The sequence below is a fragment of the Aplidium turbinatum genome, chromosome 13 (assembly GCF_918807975.1).
Source record: "Aplidium turbinatum chromosome 13, kaAplTurb1.1, whole genome shotgun sequence".
Lineage (NCBI taxonomy): Eukaryota > Metazoa > Chordata > Ascidiacea > Aplousobranchia > Polyclinidae > Aplidium > Aplidium turbinatum.
This window is the reverse complement of record NC_137484.1, coordinates 1,303,572-1,320,273: the sequence shown is the minus strand read 5'-3', so window position 1 is coordinate 1,320,273 and position 16,702 is coordinate 1,303,572. Positions and strand designations below refer to the sequence as shown.

The following is a 16,702-nucleotide window of genomic DNA, read 5'->3' as shown; positions in this document are numbered from 1 at the left end:
ATGACGTGACACGTAGACGTTATGGTCATCCTGCTGCATCTCATGCTTCACCCAATCGTCTTGACCATGTCTTGCCATTGGACCCTGAAACCTGAGACAAGAGAGTGGGGTTGGAGTCCTGCGCACTGCGCGGGTCTGCTACTATTTGGCGAGTCCGATTCGGCTACTCCGATTCGGCGAGTTCCCTAATCGGCGAGAGCCTTTTTCGGCGAGTGCCCTATTCGACGAGTTTTTGAAATTTTTTAAATAAAATTATTGGGCATCGTAGCCTAATTATAATTGCCGTTTTTACATCGTTTTTACGTCGCTAAACCTTGAAATCGTGCAGAAAGGCATAAAAATTAAATGTTTAACCTATTAAATTAAAATTTGTCATGTCAGTTCAGTTGTTTTTATTTCTGACCATCATATCAAAAACAATACACGTCAACATAGCAAAGGTAGAAGTGACAAAACGCGAACGTTAAAACGTGCTTGAATTTGTCATGTCAGTAGAGTTGTTTTTTATTTCTGATCATAATATCAAAAACAATACACGTCAACATAGCAAAGGTGTAGAAAAGGTGGAAGCGACAAAACGCGAACGTTATAACGTGCTTGTGACCGAAGTAAGTTATTGAGTTGAAAGAAATTTGGCACGGTCGCAACACCTTCAGAAAAATTTAAGATATGAAGGGAAAATAAAAAAAAAGAAAACGTTACAAAGTAAATAAATCATGTTTATGTCTATAAGTTAGTACTTTTGAATAGTTAAAATGATTAGTTTGGATCAACAAATGCGTGGCCTACAGCTTGGATTGAAAGGAAATTATCGGGTACCGTAGCCTAGTTATCCCGACCAGCAAAAGTTTGTTCCAAGAACTCAGTTAGCCTAACAGTTCGAACTGAAGTCGGACTGAAGGAGGAAGATGCAAGGGACAGGGTGAAATGGAGAAAAGGGATTAAAACAATTGCTGCGCGGAAACAATCGGCCACCCCCACTAGTGGGGAACAAACCGACGATGGATTATGATGATGATGTTACATTTTCGTTTTTTTTATTTTCCTTTCACGTTGTGTCGCTTCTACCTTTTTCTACACCTTTGGTATGTTGACGTATATTGTTTTTGATATTATGATCAGAAATAAAAAACAACTCTACTGACATGACGAATTCAAGCACGTTTTAACGTTCGCGTTTTGTCACTTCTACCTTTGCTATGTTGACGTGTAGTGTTTTTGATATGATGGTCAGAAATAAAAACAACTGAACTGACATGACAAATTTTAATTTAATAGTTCAACCATTTTATTATTCCTTTCTGCACGATTTCAAGGTTTAGTGACGTTAAAACGATGTAAAACGGCAATTATAATTAGGCTACGATGCCCGATAATTTTATTTAAAAAATTTCAAAAACTCGCCAAATAGGGCACTCGCCGAAAAAGGCTCTCGCCGAATAGGGAACTCGCCGAATCGGACTCGCCGAATTGGACTCGCCGAAACGGGCCATTCCGGCACTGCGCAGCCCTCCCTCACTTAAAACAAAATCACGCGCAAGTCATGATCCTGGATCCTGCTTGCGATAATTTTGGACTAACAATCAGCACAAAAAAACAGAGGCAATGTATCAACCAGCCCCTGGAAAATCCTATAGCGAACCACTCATTACTGTAAACGACCAGAAACTACATGCATGTCAAAGTTTCAAGTATCTCGGTAGTACTCTTTCTAACATAGCCACCATTGACCTGGAAATCAACAACAGAATCGCTAAAGCATCTATCGCCTTCGGTAGATTGAGGTCTAACGTATGGGAGAGTTGGGGAATCAAGCTGCCCACAAAGCTAAAAGTTTACAAAGCTGTTATTCTGACGACCCTTCTGTATGCATGTGAGGCCTCGACTCTTTATAGGAGACACGAAAGGCAGGTGAACCACTTCCACCTTTCCTGCCTCCGAAAGCTTCTCAAGATTCGATAGCAGGACAAAGTCCCAGACACCGAAGTTCTCAGTAAAGCGAACATGCCCAGCACTCTTACCCTCATAAAAAAGGCACAAATAAGATGGGCTGGCCACGTCCACCGGATGCCGAACCATTGCATTCCTAAACAACTGCTCTACGGAGAACTGACTAACGGCAAACGTCATGTAGGTGGTCAAAGAAAACGCTTTAAGGACACTTTAAAAGCTTCCATGAAAGAATTCGCCATCGACGTAGATTCGTGGGAAGACTTAGCCGCAGAACGACCAACTTGGCGCAGTCTTATTTATAAAGGCGCAGAATCAGCTGAGAAACACCGTACACTATCTGCTGTCAGAAAACGAGAACATCCCAAGGCCGAGCCTAAAAAAACCCTGGACCTAGTCAACCATCCTTCCAATGTCCATCCTGCAGCAGAAGCTTCACCGCACAGATAGACCTCATCAGCCATCTCCGCACTCATGTAGCCTACACTGACCAAAGCCCACACTAAAAAAAAAAAAAGAAGCTTCATTGGCCATCTTCGGAAACGAAGGGCGAACATCATCATGAACCAATATTAAATTTGTTTGCTAACTGTCCAAAATTTTATTCAAAGCTCATGCAACAATTATTGTTTGAAAAACCATCTAAGAAATTTGTTCATTGTTCAATAAATGAAAGAATGTTTTAAAGGGCGGGGAAACTCAAATTAACTTTTTGCGAGTTTTTTGTTTCAGCGTGATGTCATTGTGTACAACATGCGTTTTAGCAACAAAAAAAATCCCAATTTTGTTGCCCTTGTCTCGCTAAGGCCGCTTTTGTTTGATACCCGTTTGCGAGGTCTCGCGAGCATCAAGCTGTGACGTTGTTCGCTGTGACGTCACAAGGTACATATAGTTGTGGCCAAAATTTTAAGACCAGACTTGATTTATGTTTCAGTTGCATCATCTTTATGCATCATCTTATAATATCATCTTATATTTATCTTATAATTATCATCTTATATTTATAATATCATCTTATCATCTTATAACTATAACATCTTATAACAGTATTTTGAAGTAATGCAAAAATCGTCATAAATCAAGTCTGAACTTAAACTTTTGGCCACAACTATATGTACCTTGTGACGTCACAGCAAACAGCATCACAGCTTGATGCGCAACGAGACCTCGCAAACGGGTATCAAACAAAAGCGGCCTTAGCGAGACGAGGGCAACAAAATTTGGATTTTTTTATTGCTAAAACGCATGTTGTACACAATGACATCACGCTGAAACAAAAAACTCGCAAACCGAAGTTGATTTGGGTTTCCCGCCCTTTAAACAAATAGGAAGTTTCAGATATAAACACAACAAGTTAACCCTGATGATTTAGAACAAGCCTACAAAGCAAATGACATGAAAACGAGTCAGCAAAATGCAGTTTAAGAATAACATCTCACCTGTGCACACAATTAGGTATTCAGATTGTTCACTGAGTTTACTTCATACCGAGTTTTAAGAATGCAGTCAAATCTAATTGTGCCTGAGGATCTCACTGTCTGTTCTATGGAGATGGGTTAAAAAAAAACCTGCTCGATTTGGTTTCTTTCTGCATATATTTCACATCACCAAGTGGTGACTTCTTGAAGTGCGGGTTTCCTACCTTTCCATAAAATGTATATTCCAGTGGAATCGAATTGTAGTGTTTGTCTAACATTGCAAACTGATATTTTCTTCCCACTGAACCTCATCATTTTTTTCATTTAGCGCAAAATTGTATTATGGCTTTAAATGAAGAGACGAGTTGCATTTAATGAAGAGATGTTTTTAATCGTCACTGGGAAAGCTCAAGGGCTTGCTTCTGTCTAAAAAAATTCCTCCACGATTGACTTGTCTTTCTGTACCGATGTTGGATGCGATGCACCAAGACGCCAAACATTTATCTTCCGAGTCATGACTAGTGTTGGACTAAGGATAGAAAATTTTAAAATAGTTTGAATCCTGGACAATTTGAATAATTCCAATCCAAAAATAGGATTCGGAATGTAGCCCATCTCATTTTTTTCCTGTCACATTTACGTAATTTATCACTGATAGACTAAACCAGCTCAGTGGCAGAAGGGTTATGCCTTCGGCTCTGGTCTTGGTAGATCTTTGATCGATTCCAGGTTGGGTCAAAGCGAAGGTTTTAAAAACAGTACCGATTGTGTTCTTTCTTGCATAATGCAGTGAGAATAAGTTGGGTGATGATGTGATGACATCGTAAACCTGATATGTAAAGAGCCCTGTCGCTAAAAGACCTTAGCTGTTGTAAAGTGACAATAAATAAAACCAACCAAAAAGTAAATCAACCGTTTTTTACGTCTGCAAACGTTGAATTAATAAAAAAAATAGTTGGTTTGCTGTCTCGGCATAACATTACTGATCGACTGCGAGCGACCAGCGCTTACATACAGTAATAGGTTTCACAAGCCCACATACACTGATTGGCATCGTAGTTGCCAGTGTTGATACTTCGCCGCAGCACTCTGATAATCTTGGGAATTGGGAGTGTTTTCACGGGATTTCCGCACTATATGACCTGGAATTTCTCCACAGAACAAAGATTTTGCAGTCGATGGAATTTTGCATTTTTTAGCTAATTTTTGAGATCAAAGTTGTGAGAGTAGCTGACAGATGGAAATGTCTAAAATTAGAGTTAAAAAATTTTAATTTAAAAAGTAAATTAAAAAGATTTAAAAAGCAAATTAAAATTTATTTTTAAACGCCTATGCGTCTCGGTAGAAGAAAGGTTATGTAAATCGACTATTCGGTACTTTATTTAATGTCTTATTTATCATGCTAAAGTGTTTGACTTTGCAAGAAAAGTATGACGTTTTAGTTAAGAATATTTGTTTGAAGATGCTTCAGATGAAAACTGTGTTTACTTTCAAAAACGTTAAAACAATTTTCGAGAGAACATCTAGTAAAACAAGTAATATTAGCCAACATACGCCTTTTGGTAATTAATATAATACCGTTAATTTAATTTAATAAAGTCAACATATAATAATTAGCATGATGTAAGTATTTGTTTTATCTTTTCTGTCTGGTCAGCACTTCTGCGGCGGTGATTGGTGTGATAATCCAACAGTGCGGTAGTCATTGGTGTGATATAATCATTTGGTTCACTAACAATTCAACACCAAAAGTTATCTGCATTTTTCTTACATGACACCCTAGATAGCAAAAACCGTCTTTTTTATATTATTTCAATGTTTTCAAGGCCGAAGAACAGTCTATTGCGAAAAAAACACAAAGACTTGAAAGAGATACACTAGCTAGACCTTGATGTGTCTCTCAACCCCCCGAAGAAAGGCTGTGACCTCTGCGGGCTGTAACCCCATAGGAGTTGCGGCCCCTGGGTTAAAAGCAACTGGGCTTAAGGAAGGAAATCTGGATCCTAAACCTCTGTGATTGCAGGATAGCACTCTCTCAACTAGATCTCTCTCAGCTTTTGATCTCTCTCATGATTATGAGCACTAAGCCTTTTGAGAGAGGAAAGCCTACCACACTTTCTTGGGCTGTGGCCTGCTGAACTGAAAATCTTTTAAAAGACTTTGTTCATCTTGCTGTTAAGTTGTTAGTTAAACAATACTATATTACACACCACATCTCCATCAATTGCAAAACATCGCAAAGGACAAAACAGAATGGAGATCCTATCAACCTTGTTGAAAGACTGATCAAAGCCAGCGGATGCCAAACGATTTGGCTACACTGGCAGCGGAGACAGTTACAATAATAATATTACTAGAAACTGCAATTTTTTTACTTAATTTGATGTGAAATGACCCAATTTTCATGGTTTATAACCCTGTGCAACTCAAAATTCTGACCTGAAAAATAAAATATTGTAATGTACATTGTACACCCATGACTATTGACTAGCAAAGTATTCTGTCTATGTTAGGGATTTCTTTCTGACATTGGTACCTACTTCATTATTAAACACGGTAATATGTGGTATCACATTTACTGCACACAGTATATGTGTGTCATTGTATCTATGTTGTATGGCAGGGGTCACCAACTGGCGGCCGCATATGGCCCACCACGCTGTTATGTGCGGCCCGCGGAAGGTATCAGCGTACAAATATAACTAAAAAATACTTTTCTTGAGTTAAAGAGCATGAAGGCAAAAAATGCTTTCTGGGAAGCATATTTCCGCTTGCATACGTTTCCACCGACCGACCAATCAGATTGTAGTTCTAGGTGGGGGTCGTTTAAAGGTATTCCAATGCGATGTCCAGGTCCAGCCATACTGTCCCAGTGGTTGATTAAAACGTCTGTTTTCAAATTTCGAAGTTGTCTGTGGGCATAGGGTTGCTTATTTTAACTTTGCAAATGTCATGTAAACACTAGTGTTCGTTTCACCGTTATTGTGTTTCATGAGCAGTGTTCCCTTTATGGACGTTTTTGTTGGCAAAATAGGTCGGTGTGCCAACTCAATTTATAATAAATTAGCAAAATATTATATATAAATTTAAAGACCTTTTCTCGTTGTATTTTGAAAATATTTAGCTTAGTACTGCAAAATGTTGTTAATCAACAATTCTTACCATGCTGATAAGCACCGCAAGTGACATTTGTCTAATAATCAAGGAAAGACGGTTTTATAGACTCTCACAAAAAGGATGAAAAACCAACAGAAACGTATTTTCGATGATTTCCACAAGCGTAATTGTTTCATGGTGCCTGGTTTCTTTCTCCCTGTTATTGGAGCCTATTTTTCACTGATATGTTTGCAGGTCACTATTGTTGCCTGTATTGCAATGCGTCAAACATTTTCTTGTTTACTGAAACTTTTAATTGCATGATGGCTTTTGTGAAGCAAAGTGACAACATCACTCTTGCTTGGCGATGAATATTCTGATGAAACCGCTCGCCTCACTACAAGTGCGCAAAACAAGTGGCTTCGTTTATTAGGCATTGTTAAAGAATTCAAAAGTGTTGTTAAAGGAGTTTGGCCTGGCAGTAGCGTTGCTCGACTAATTTTGTTGCTGTGGTATTCTAAGATTAATATTAACAAGATGTAACACTGGGTACGAAATGCATTCTTTTCTAACATAAGACTCAACCTACCTAAAATTTTATTAGTGCGGCCTGCCACAGCTCTTCTTAGTGCTAAAGTGGCCTGCATGCAAAAAAGGTTGGTGACCCCTGTTGTATGGCATATGGTGTCGGTTATACTTATTATGTATATATAGGTATTGTACAGTTCTGCTAAGAAACCAAGTGCCAACCAACGTAAAACTCGCCACATTTCCCCAACAGCAATTCGTGTTTTAGATGCTCCTGATCTGAAGGATGATTTTTGTAAGTTTCTTTTGTTCATTTTCTTCTATACAAGTTCAGTGTTTTGACCAGTCATTAAAGTAATTGAAATATTAGATGATTAAAATTGTCATTTATGTTGCTTAACATTTTCGGTTTAACTACAGGGCCCCGCAGCTAAATTGGAAACTTTTTAATTTTCGCCTAATTTTCTTTTTTATTTTTCTAATCAAGATGAAACTTTTTGCAGATAAGTAAGATTTTTGCTATAAAGATATTCTAAAACATAGTATTGTAATATTTAGACAAACTTCTTTTAACATGGCAGAATTAACAATGTAAATAACCACATGCGAATTGAGATATGCTGTGAACGCTTCTTCTGATATTATTAAGAGCACCGGCTACTCAAAAACGTGTCCAATTTATCAAGTTGTGGCCAAGTTTGATGCAGAGGAGAAAGTTTGAACAAACCTCCACAGCCCTCGAAAGGATCGAAAGCAAACAAAAAATTTTCTGGCGGACTGAAAAGGTCAATAAAGGCAGACCCAAAACAGTCGATGACAAAACTGGCCAAGATGCCATGTCAGTCACAAAACCATCAGTGGAGCAGTCAATGACCCTTGGGATGAAGTTTTGTGTGAAAATATGTCGCAACCTCTTCACTGCCCGCTCAAGATCAATCAAGGTTGAAAGACGTCCAATGCTTCTCAATCATCTCAAGAACAAAGGAGGACATGTTCGCATTTTTGTTGTTGAGAAAAACTTCATTGTGGACAAGGTTGCAAATTGTCTGAACGCACAAGTTATTGCCCGTGAGCCGTGACCCCTCAGAAGTTCCTCATCTCATACAAAGCAAAAATCCTGCTTCTGTGATGGTTTTTGCAACTGTGGCCAGTGATGGAAAGGTGATGCCTCCTCATTTCATCAAAGCTGGACTTAAATTCAACACAACGATGTATCTGAAGATTTTGAATGATATTTTGCTGCCCTGGATTGATAGAAACTGCAATGCTACCAAAACTCTAGACTTATCTGAAGGAGAATCTTTCCATGTTTGTCACGAAAGACATTTGGTCTAGTAGTTCTCTGGTCTCCAGGTCTGAACGTTTGCAACTATTGACTATTCAGCGTGATTTTGTTTGTCGTATCCAGCTTAAGTCCCCAACAGCATTTTTTAGCGGAAGAGGGCAGGCATACTGTAGGGCGGGCTTCGATGAACAGAGCACCCGGCAGCTTGTTGCAACCAGTCCCCCTGAAGCTGCACGTTTCAATATAATTGGACCGCAGTGGACTTGGAGCTGGCCAAGAGTGTGTGCGTAGCCCTCGCGTAATCACGACCACCTTAAACAACCATACAAGCGAATGGCCTCTGTCTCAATTTGGACCTGGACCAAACAAAGCCCAATGGCGATGATATCACAGGTAGTGGGAGCAGGCTTGGTAGAGTTGGAAGCCTCCAGTCCGGTTTCACACATTGGCGGTGGATTCCAACATGCACTGTCACATGGACGGAGGGCTCTTCAATCTTGCTCGCTTCCGTGCAAAGTCGAAAACCTCTGCTCATACAATTCATGAGTTACAGTTTGCCGATGACAATGCCACACCTGATTTTACTCCTGATGATCTCCAAACGATAACCTTCTGCAACAACTCTTATGAGCATTTTGGAATGGAAGGTAACACTGATAAAGCTAGGATACTCAACCAAACGCCACCAGATCACACCTCTCCATAGATCAATATCAACTAAAAACCTCTAAGTGAAGTAGACTACTTCTCCTACCTTGGTAGCATACTTTCAATAGCACCAACGTCCAACTTGTGCAAAGGATATTGAACAACGTATTAAAGCAGCTCACTGTGCCTATGGAAGACTTAACCATCGTATTTTCAACAACCATGCTATATCTAATCAGGGATATCTAAAGAAGGAGATACGAAGGCTCAGAGCGATTGCTGATTCTCATGACACTAGAAGGCGGTAGTTGGTACCGCGTTAAACATGCGGTTCTTTTTTAAATTGCAGAAAGTTTTGTAGTGCAGCTGGTACACTCAGCTACACAAGACAGTTAGCAAGTGTTATGTAGAACATATTTAAAGAATACTTGTTTGAAAAGACAGTTGAAATGTTACAAGTCAGCTGTTTTTTGACAAAACCTTTGCATTTGGCTATGTGTAAAGCAAGTATACGAGTAGTTGAATTAACAAGTGATTATAAGCATTCATTGAATATCCATACCTGGTTGTAATACTGTAATAGTGCAATGCAGGTTGTCATAACAAAGTTTATTAAATTACTATAAGTGTCAATTGTCATTTTACCATAAACAGAGATTATTTAAGATAAATGGAAGCCCTTCTATTGTCAGACGTAATAAAAGCCTTCATATCCCCTTCTATCCCTGTATCTAATCTATCCGACCAAAAATTATGGTCTTCCGAGCAGTCGTTCTTTCCTCCCTTCTCTATGCTTGTGAAACCTGGACATTATTCCGCCGTGACATCAAGTGTCTTGAAAATTTCCAGCAGAGGAAACTGAGGCGAATGCTAGGCACTCGTTGGGAAGATTGTCTCACCAACAATGCAATCCTTGATGCACTAGGTTGCCCAGTTTAGAAGCCACCATATTGCAACACCGCCTTCGCTGGACAGGACATGTCGTACAAATGGACCCAACGAGGCTCCCTCAAATAATGCTTTATGGTGAGCTGGAGACAGGGAAAAGACCCCCCGGAAGACCAAAAATGAGGATCAGCTGAAAGTCTCCCTCAACCATGCAAACATTGATCTGGATTCATGGGAACAACTTGCTAGTGACAGATCACTCTGGAGAAAAAGAACTAGGGGGCACGGAAACTTTCGAAAAACAGGATACAAAAAGCCCAAGAAAAACGAAACATTAGAAAAGAAAAACTAAAACTACCACGCCCCCCACCCTCCTTACAATGTGTCTTTTGCCCACGTCTTTTCCATCATAGACTGGGCTTCCAAAGCCACATAGGACATCACCATACAAAGCCAAATTCGATTTGAAGACAAACCAATGCTCGGACATGAGCTGGAGCTGACGATCCAGGCTTACACCCGGTGGTTGAAGATTTAGATTAAGTGGACGGGAAGGCAAGGAAGCCAATCTTTGTGCCCACCTTCAGGCATGTCTTTAAGTGTCCTGCCAAAGACACTGCCACAATCTGTCACATGCTCTTGAGCGGCGTCGAACCGGCGCCCTTTTGATTGCCGTTCCACGGCTCTTACCACTCGGCTATGCAGCCGACGAGATTGAAGGACAGTCTAACTCAATTCCACTCCCTAACCTCAACTATCTCAATGCAGCCATTGGAAGAGCATTCCGGAATCTCGATGAAGTGAAGAGAAGTTGTTCACGGTTTTGTTACAAAATATCCAAACTTATTGAAGCAAAAGGCCATCATTATGTTGAATAATTGTATTGATAACTTAGTTAAACTGATACTTTTACCTAAGTTGTCATCCTTGAAATCCGGAATATTGTACATCAACAGCAAGTTGATGTACTGTATAGTACTTGGTATGCGTTGTGCTTGGTGTGTGTTTGTGCTTGGTACCGTATGTGTTGTGCTTGGTGTGCTGTGCTTGGTATGTGTTGTGCTAGGTGTGTTGTCAGGCCTCGAAATTCGTTTTTGTTGACGGCGGACAAACGTGTCCGGTCTGAGCAGCTATCTCGGCGGACAAATTAAGTCTCACGGCGGACACACCAGTTTTAGCGTCGATCGTCACGCTTAATCACTTTATCTTGATAATTCTTTGCCATTTGAGAACTATAGCTACGGTTGAGAAGTCTTTTTAAAATTTCAGCGAAGTCACTCTGAAAGGCTTTCATCAGACCAACGACGTGCGCTTGAAGAGTCAAAGCGCCGCGTAGCTGCTTAATACGCCGCATAACTAATTAACTTCCACCGAACGAGGTCGTGTGGCTTCTTACGTCACAATGCTCTGGACACGAGTTGAAAAACTTTTACACTAACGCTACTATTTTCTGTTGTGCAAAGTTTCACTAGGCTTTTTTCTTTAGGTTTATTTTTGCGAGTCATGTGAGCGAAAGCGAATTTTCTCTGGGCCTTTTCTTTCTTACTGTAATACCAAAACTAAACAAATTTTGCTGCATCTTGCTGTAATAGCCTACTCGTATAATCTAATTTTGTAACCAACCTTGCCTTATCAATATTACTCGGAGATCAAAGCCAGACATTGTGACGTAAGACTTGAACTAAGTTGCACGTGATTAGTGTAAAAGTACCGGTACTCCCATCGGTTCTTAGCAAATAATTCACCTTTGTTACGCTGATTCAATGTCACCAATCGTTGAAGAACGTAAAAATCGAAAGTTTTCCTGCTTGAATGGAAGCTAAGGGATACAGTATTAACATTTTCTAGTATGCGCGCTAGAATGCGCGTGAAATTATATATTCGCAACAATTGTTCGTGCTATGCAATGACGATTTCTACCGCTATTTCTCGGCGGACAAATATGACCGATCTAGATAGTACTTCCCGCGGACATCACATGCTGTGACGGCGGACATGACCGCCGTGTCCGCCGTGAATTTCGAGGCCTGTGTTGTGCTTGGTATGTGTTGTGCTTGGTGTGTATGTTGTGCTTGATGTGTGTTGTGGACTGTGGTTGGTGTGTGTTGTGCTTGGTATGTGTTGTGTTTGGTATGTGTTGTGCTTGGTGTGTGCTGTGCTTGGGGGTCTGCTACTATTCGGTGAGTCCGATTCGGTGAGTCCTATTCGGTGAGTTCCTAACCTCTAACCCCTAACCCTAACTCCTAACCCTAAAACGGCAATGATAATTAGACTACGGTACCCGATAATTTAAAAAAAAAATTGAAAAAATCCCCCGTTAAGGGATCGGACTCACCAAATCGGGCCATTCCGGTGCTTGGTGTGTGCTGTGCTTGGTGTGTTGTGCTTGGTATGTGTTGTGCTTGGTGTGTGCTGTGCTTGGTGTGTGTTGTGCTTGGTGTGTGTTGTGCTTGGTGTGTGTTGTGCTTGGTGTGTGTTGTGCTAGGTGTGTGTTATGCTTGGTGTGTGTTGTGCTTGGTGTGTTGTGCTTGGTGTGTGTTGTGTTTGATATGTGTTGTGCTCGGTGTGTATTGTATTTGGTATGTGTTGTGCTTGGTATGTGTTGTGCTTGGTGTGTCTTGTGCTTGATATGTGTTGTGCTCGGTGTGTATTGTATTTGGTGTGTGTTGTGCTTGCTATGTGTTGTGCTTGGTGTGTGTTGTGCTTGGTGTGTGTTGTGCTTGGTGTGTGTTATGCTTGGTGTGTGTTGTGCTTGATATGTGTTGTGCTTGGTGTGTGTTGTGCTTGATATGTGTTGTGCTTGGTGTGTATTGTATTTGATATGTGTTGTGCTTGGTGTGTGTTATGAATGGTATGTGGTGTGCTTGGTGTGCGCTGTGATTGGTGTGTGTTGTGCTTGATATGTGTTGTGCTTGGTGAGACACTTTTGTGCAAACACTAGTTGTTACTCACACAACAAACAGTTCACCAGCTTTATTTTTTATAGTTAAAAATGTACTTTGTCATACTAATACCACAAAATACCAGATTGCAACGCACAAACACCTACAAATACTTAGGAATAACATTTGATGAGTCGTTATCATGGAAACAGCACATCAATATAATCTCAACAAAACTTTCTCAAAGCTGTGGTGCTCTATATCGATTAAGAAAGTACGTAAATTCCCAGACATTAAGAGCAGTTTACTATGCTCTAGTTCACTCCCATCTAATGTATGGTATTATCTGTTGGGGTCGTGCGTCTAAAACGGAACTGTATCCTTTAAATCTAGTACACAATCGCATCATTCGCTGTTTAAACTTCACCAAGATTAAGGACAGAATTCCCACCAAATCTCTTTTCAATAAAAGCAACTTGCTACAAATCGAAGACATGTTTTTAATAGAAGTATGCAAGTTTGTTTATAAAAGCAATAAAGGACATCTACCGGCAATTTTTTTTGAGTACTTTCGTCCTAGTAAGGAAACTCATAACTATAATACCAGAGGTGCTAAGAAAGATATGCTTTTCAAACCAAGAATGCGTACAAAGCTTGGTCAACGCTCAATTAAATTTCTTGGAACAAACACTTGGAACAAATTACCGGAACAGCTAAGAAAATTTCAAACAATTAGTATGTTTTCTAAAAAATTAAAACTGCACTTAATGTCTGAGTATAAGTAACTGATAGCCTATAGTACCATCAAACTGCTTCTACTTATTCTCACCGTATCTCGCTAATTACTGTATATTCGCTTTTGTCTTACCAGTATGCTGTGTTGTATGTATATTGTATATGCCATTTTGTATTTTTGCATCATTTCTAGTAGTTCTGTTTTTTTTTGTTTTTTTTGTATATCGCACTGCTAAATTTCGTATGTGTATTGTTTTTTTATGTTGTATATAATATATATCTATCAATCAAATCAATCAATATATCAATCAATCAATATTTGCGTTCAACTTCGACACCGTTCCATTTTAAATAAGCCATGACACCACTCGGGTGTGGCAGACTCGATGACCAGTTCGGTCCTTCTGTCACTCCCATCGTCATCAGCAAACAACCTAGCTCACATTGTAATCTTGTATTGTTTTTTCGCATGTGCTGATGATGCAAAATAAAAAAAAAATAAAAGAACTTCTTCTTAATACAAGAAGCTGCGCCCTTTTGGGGCAATATTTTAATTTCAATTAGGGGGGATATCTAAATATCTGTGTATGCCTGAAAAATGAAGGCATGCAGAAAAAATTTTTAGTCAATGTTTAGACCCTGCTGTCGGCCCCGGAACATTTGCAGGTTACAGGAGTTTTGAAATCCTCATAAAATCTTAATCTTTTGTGTTAGGTACGGCGTGTTGGTATTCATTTCTATTGTTTTTAGATAATTAATCCATTTATTAAGTTTACAGACAAATTTAGCCATGTTTTAAAATTTTAATTTTTGCAATGATGATATATTTTCTTGCATTTTAATGTAAATTTTTGTCGTTTCAGAAGGTTATGATGGTAGCATGTTGAATTTACTGGTTCTGGTACATTCTGAAGCAATATAAATAAACTCATCAGTTAAACATTTTGACAAAAAGTCCAGATGAAAAAATAGGATTATATTATAATTCTTATTTATGTAACAAATTACATCACAAGCATGTAAGCAAACTAAGTATGTATGCTGTTTCTCCACCCATTAACTTGATTCCGATTTTACCTTCCATGAAACTACAAAATATATCTACCTGACTTATTCTATTGAATGTATTGTATTAGCTGAGTGTAAGAATAGCATAACGATCTTCAATAAAGGATGATCCTTCAGAAATAGGAAAGTATGAGTCACTGAAAACATCTAAATTTCCGCTTTAATTTAGATATCCCCCAATTGAAATTAAAAATTTACCCCAAAAGGGCGCAGCTTACTAATACAGCATCATTGGTCTGATAATGTCCAGGAATGTTACCAGCCCTGTGCCAATGATATACGACACAGTAAAGTGGACATTTTGCTGGGTTGGCTCACAGATACAGAAAGGTTTTATTAGGCAATTTGTACAAACACTTCACATTTAAAAATTAATCCTAAAGTTCAATCTCTGCAGATCTAAACCTTATTGATTGGAGTTCTACCAACAATTTGGCTGCTGTTCTTGGTCGAGCTGTCTACATCTGGGATGCCTGTTCAGGCGATATCAGAATGCTAGCATGTATAGAAGGAGATGATAGTTACATTACTTCAGTGAAATGGGTTCCGGATGGCAGTCATCTGGCTATTGGAAACAGCAACGCTGAAGTGCAGGTTACCCATACATTTTCTGCTTGTGGTCAACACAATCTGTAATTAATCAATCACGTAAGGAACACATTGTTTTATCATTTTAGTCTTGATCTGAATGCTAAATTGTCTTCATAATTTAGACAAGATATTCAGCAGAAGTTTATGTAATGCTTTCCAAAGCACACAAATGACATAAACCCAATGGTTTTTATTGTGGTAATTTTTTAAACTAAAAGCAGCGTTAATGATGGGGCCCCAGATAAAAAACAACAACAACATTGGTTTAGAAAGTTGCACTTTTTGGTTCAGTGACCGAAAGATTCAACTTTCTGCATCATAAGATAAACCAGAGATTGATAGAATGATGCTCGGCCACACAAGGCGATGAGAAACTTAGTATTTTATTGTTTTTACATCAAATCAAAACTTCAAATTTTCAGGTCTGGGATGTGAATGCCAGTAAGCGTGTGCGGAATATGAGAGGACATGCCGGACGCGTCGGTTCATTATCTTGGAATGACCATATCCTATCCAGGCCAGTCATTTAATTGCATCTACGCAGCCATGCTAAATAGCCTACTCTACTATAATATGTGCTTATTACTGCAATATAGCCAGTCACACTAATGTTAATTGTCAATTCTCCGTTTCTGGACGAATAGCCTTGATTTTGTAATGAAGTAACCACAATATAACCTGTTTTTTAACTGGGTCACCCTTCGGGTGTCTTAGCACAGGTATTCACAACAAAAAGGCACGAGTGTCCTTTCACAAAATTAACATCAAAACTCTAAAACGATTTATGAAATGCTCACCTGCACTACGTTGCTTTACAATGCAGAATCATGGACATTGTCATCACATTTGGCAAACGAAGATGCAATGTTTGCTTGAAATGCATATAAACAAAATAAAAAATTGTTGTTTGATGTTGCATATTTTAGTGGATCTCAAGATGGCTTTATCCACCACCACGACGTTCGAGTGGAGAGGCATCATGTGGCGACACTGAATGGTCATTCACAGGTGTGAATTTTATTAAAATATTTAAAGATGCTGTGGATATTTGCATGTTTGTCATAATGTCCTGTAGCAAATACGGCAAGTTGAATTGTACGTTGGCAATTGGGTACACAACGTTGGCAATTGGGTACACAACGTTGGCAATTTGTACGTTGGCAACTGCCGACACAGACATCTCACCTCAAGACTACTTGAGGCTGTAGCGGACGTCGAGTGGTCTGAACATCCGCCCATACCTAGCTGTAGCTGCTACAACAACATCCCGGGTACTAGCGTGTAGTGGGGATGACAGGGTTCCCACGCAGTCGAGAAAGTAGGGAAAAAGTAGGGAATTTAAAAACCCGTTTTCCAGACCGGGAAAAGGTCGGGAATTTTGTGAAACCTCCCTCGTGGTATTGAAAAAGTATGGAAAACCTTGATGACTAAATTGTAGATAAAAAAATCCGATATATCGGTATCGGTGATATCGGCCATTTTTTGAGTATCGGTATCGGCAAAGTTTGGCCGATACTAAACATGTAAAAAAGGCGCTTGCTGCGGATTTTCTACAGAAGCAAAGATATAGATTTTTTAAAGTAGTAACTAACGTCAGATTGATGTAGAAAAAT

General features: G+C 39.3%; 1 protein-coding gene across 2 annotated transcripts in view; it reads left to right on the top strand.

Moving 5' to 3' along the window:
- LOC145782572 (cell division cycle protein 20 homolog) overlaps positions 1-16,702 on the top strand; it is a 144,069-nt gene that overhangs the window by 87,015 nt on the left and 40,352 nt on the right. For both annotated transcript variants that reach the window (XM_082594384.1, XM_082594385.1), the window contains 4 exons: positions 7,179-7,287; positions 14,896-15,092; positions 15,512-15,606; positions 16,016-16,097. In XM_082594384.1, the coding sequence (XP_082450510.1) occupies positions 7,179-7,287; positions 14,896-15,092; positions 15,512-15,606; positions 16,016-16,097 (483 nt within the window). The remainder of the gene's footprint in view (positions 1-7,178; positions 7,288-14,895; positions 15,093-15,511; positions 15,607-16,015; positions 16,098-16,702) is intronic.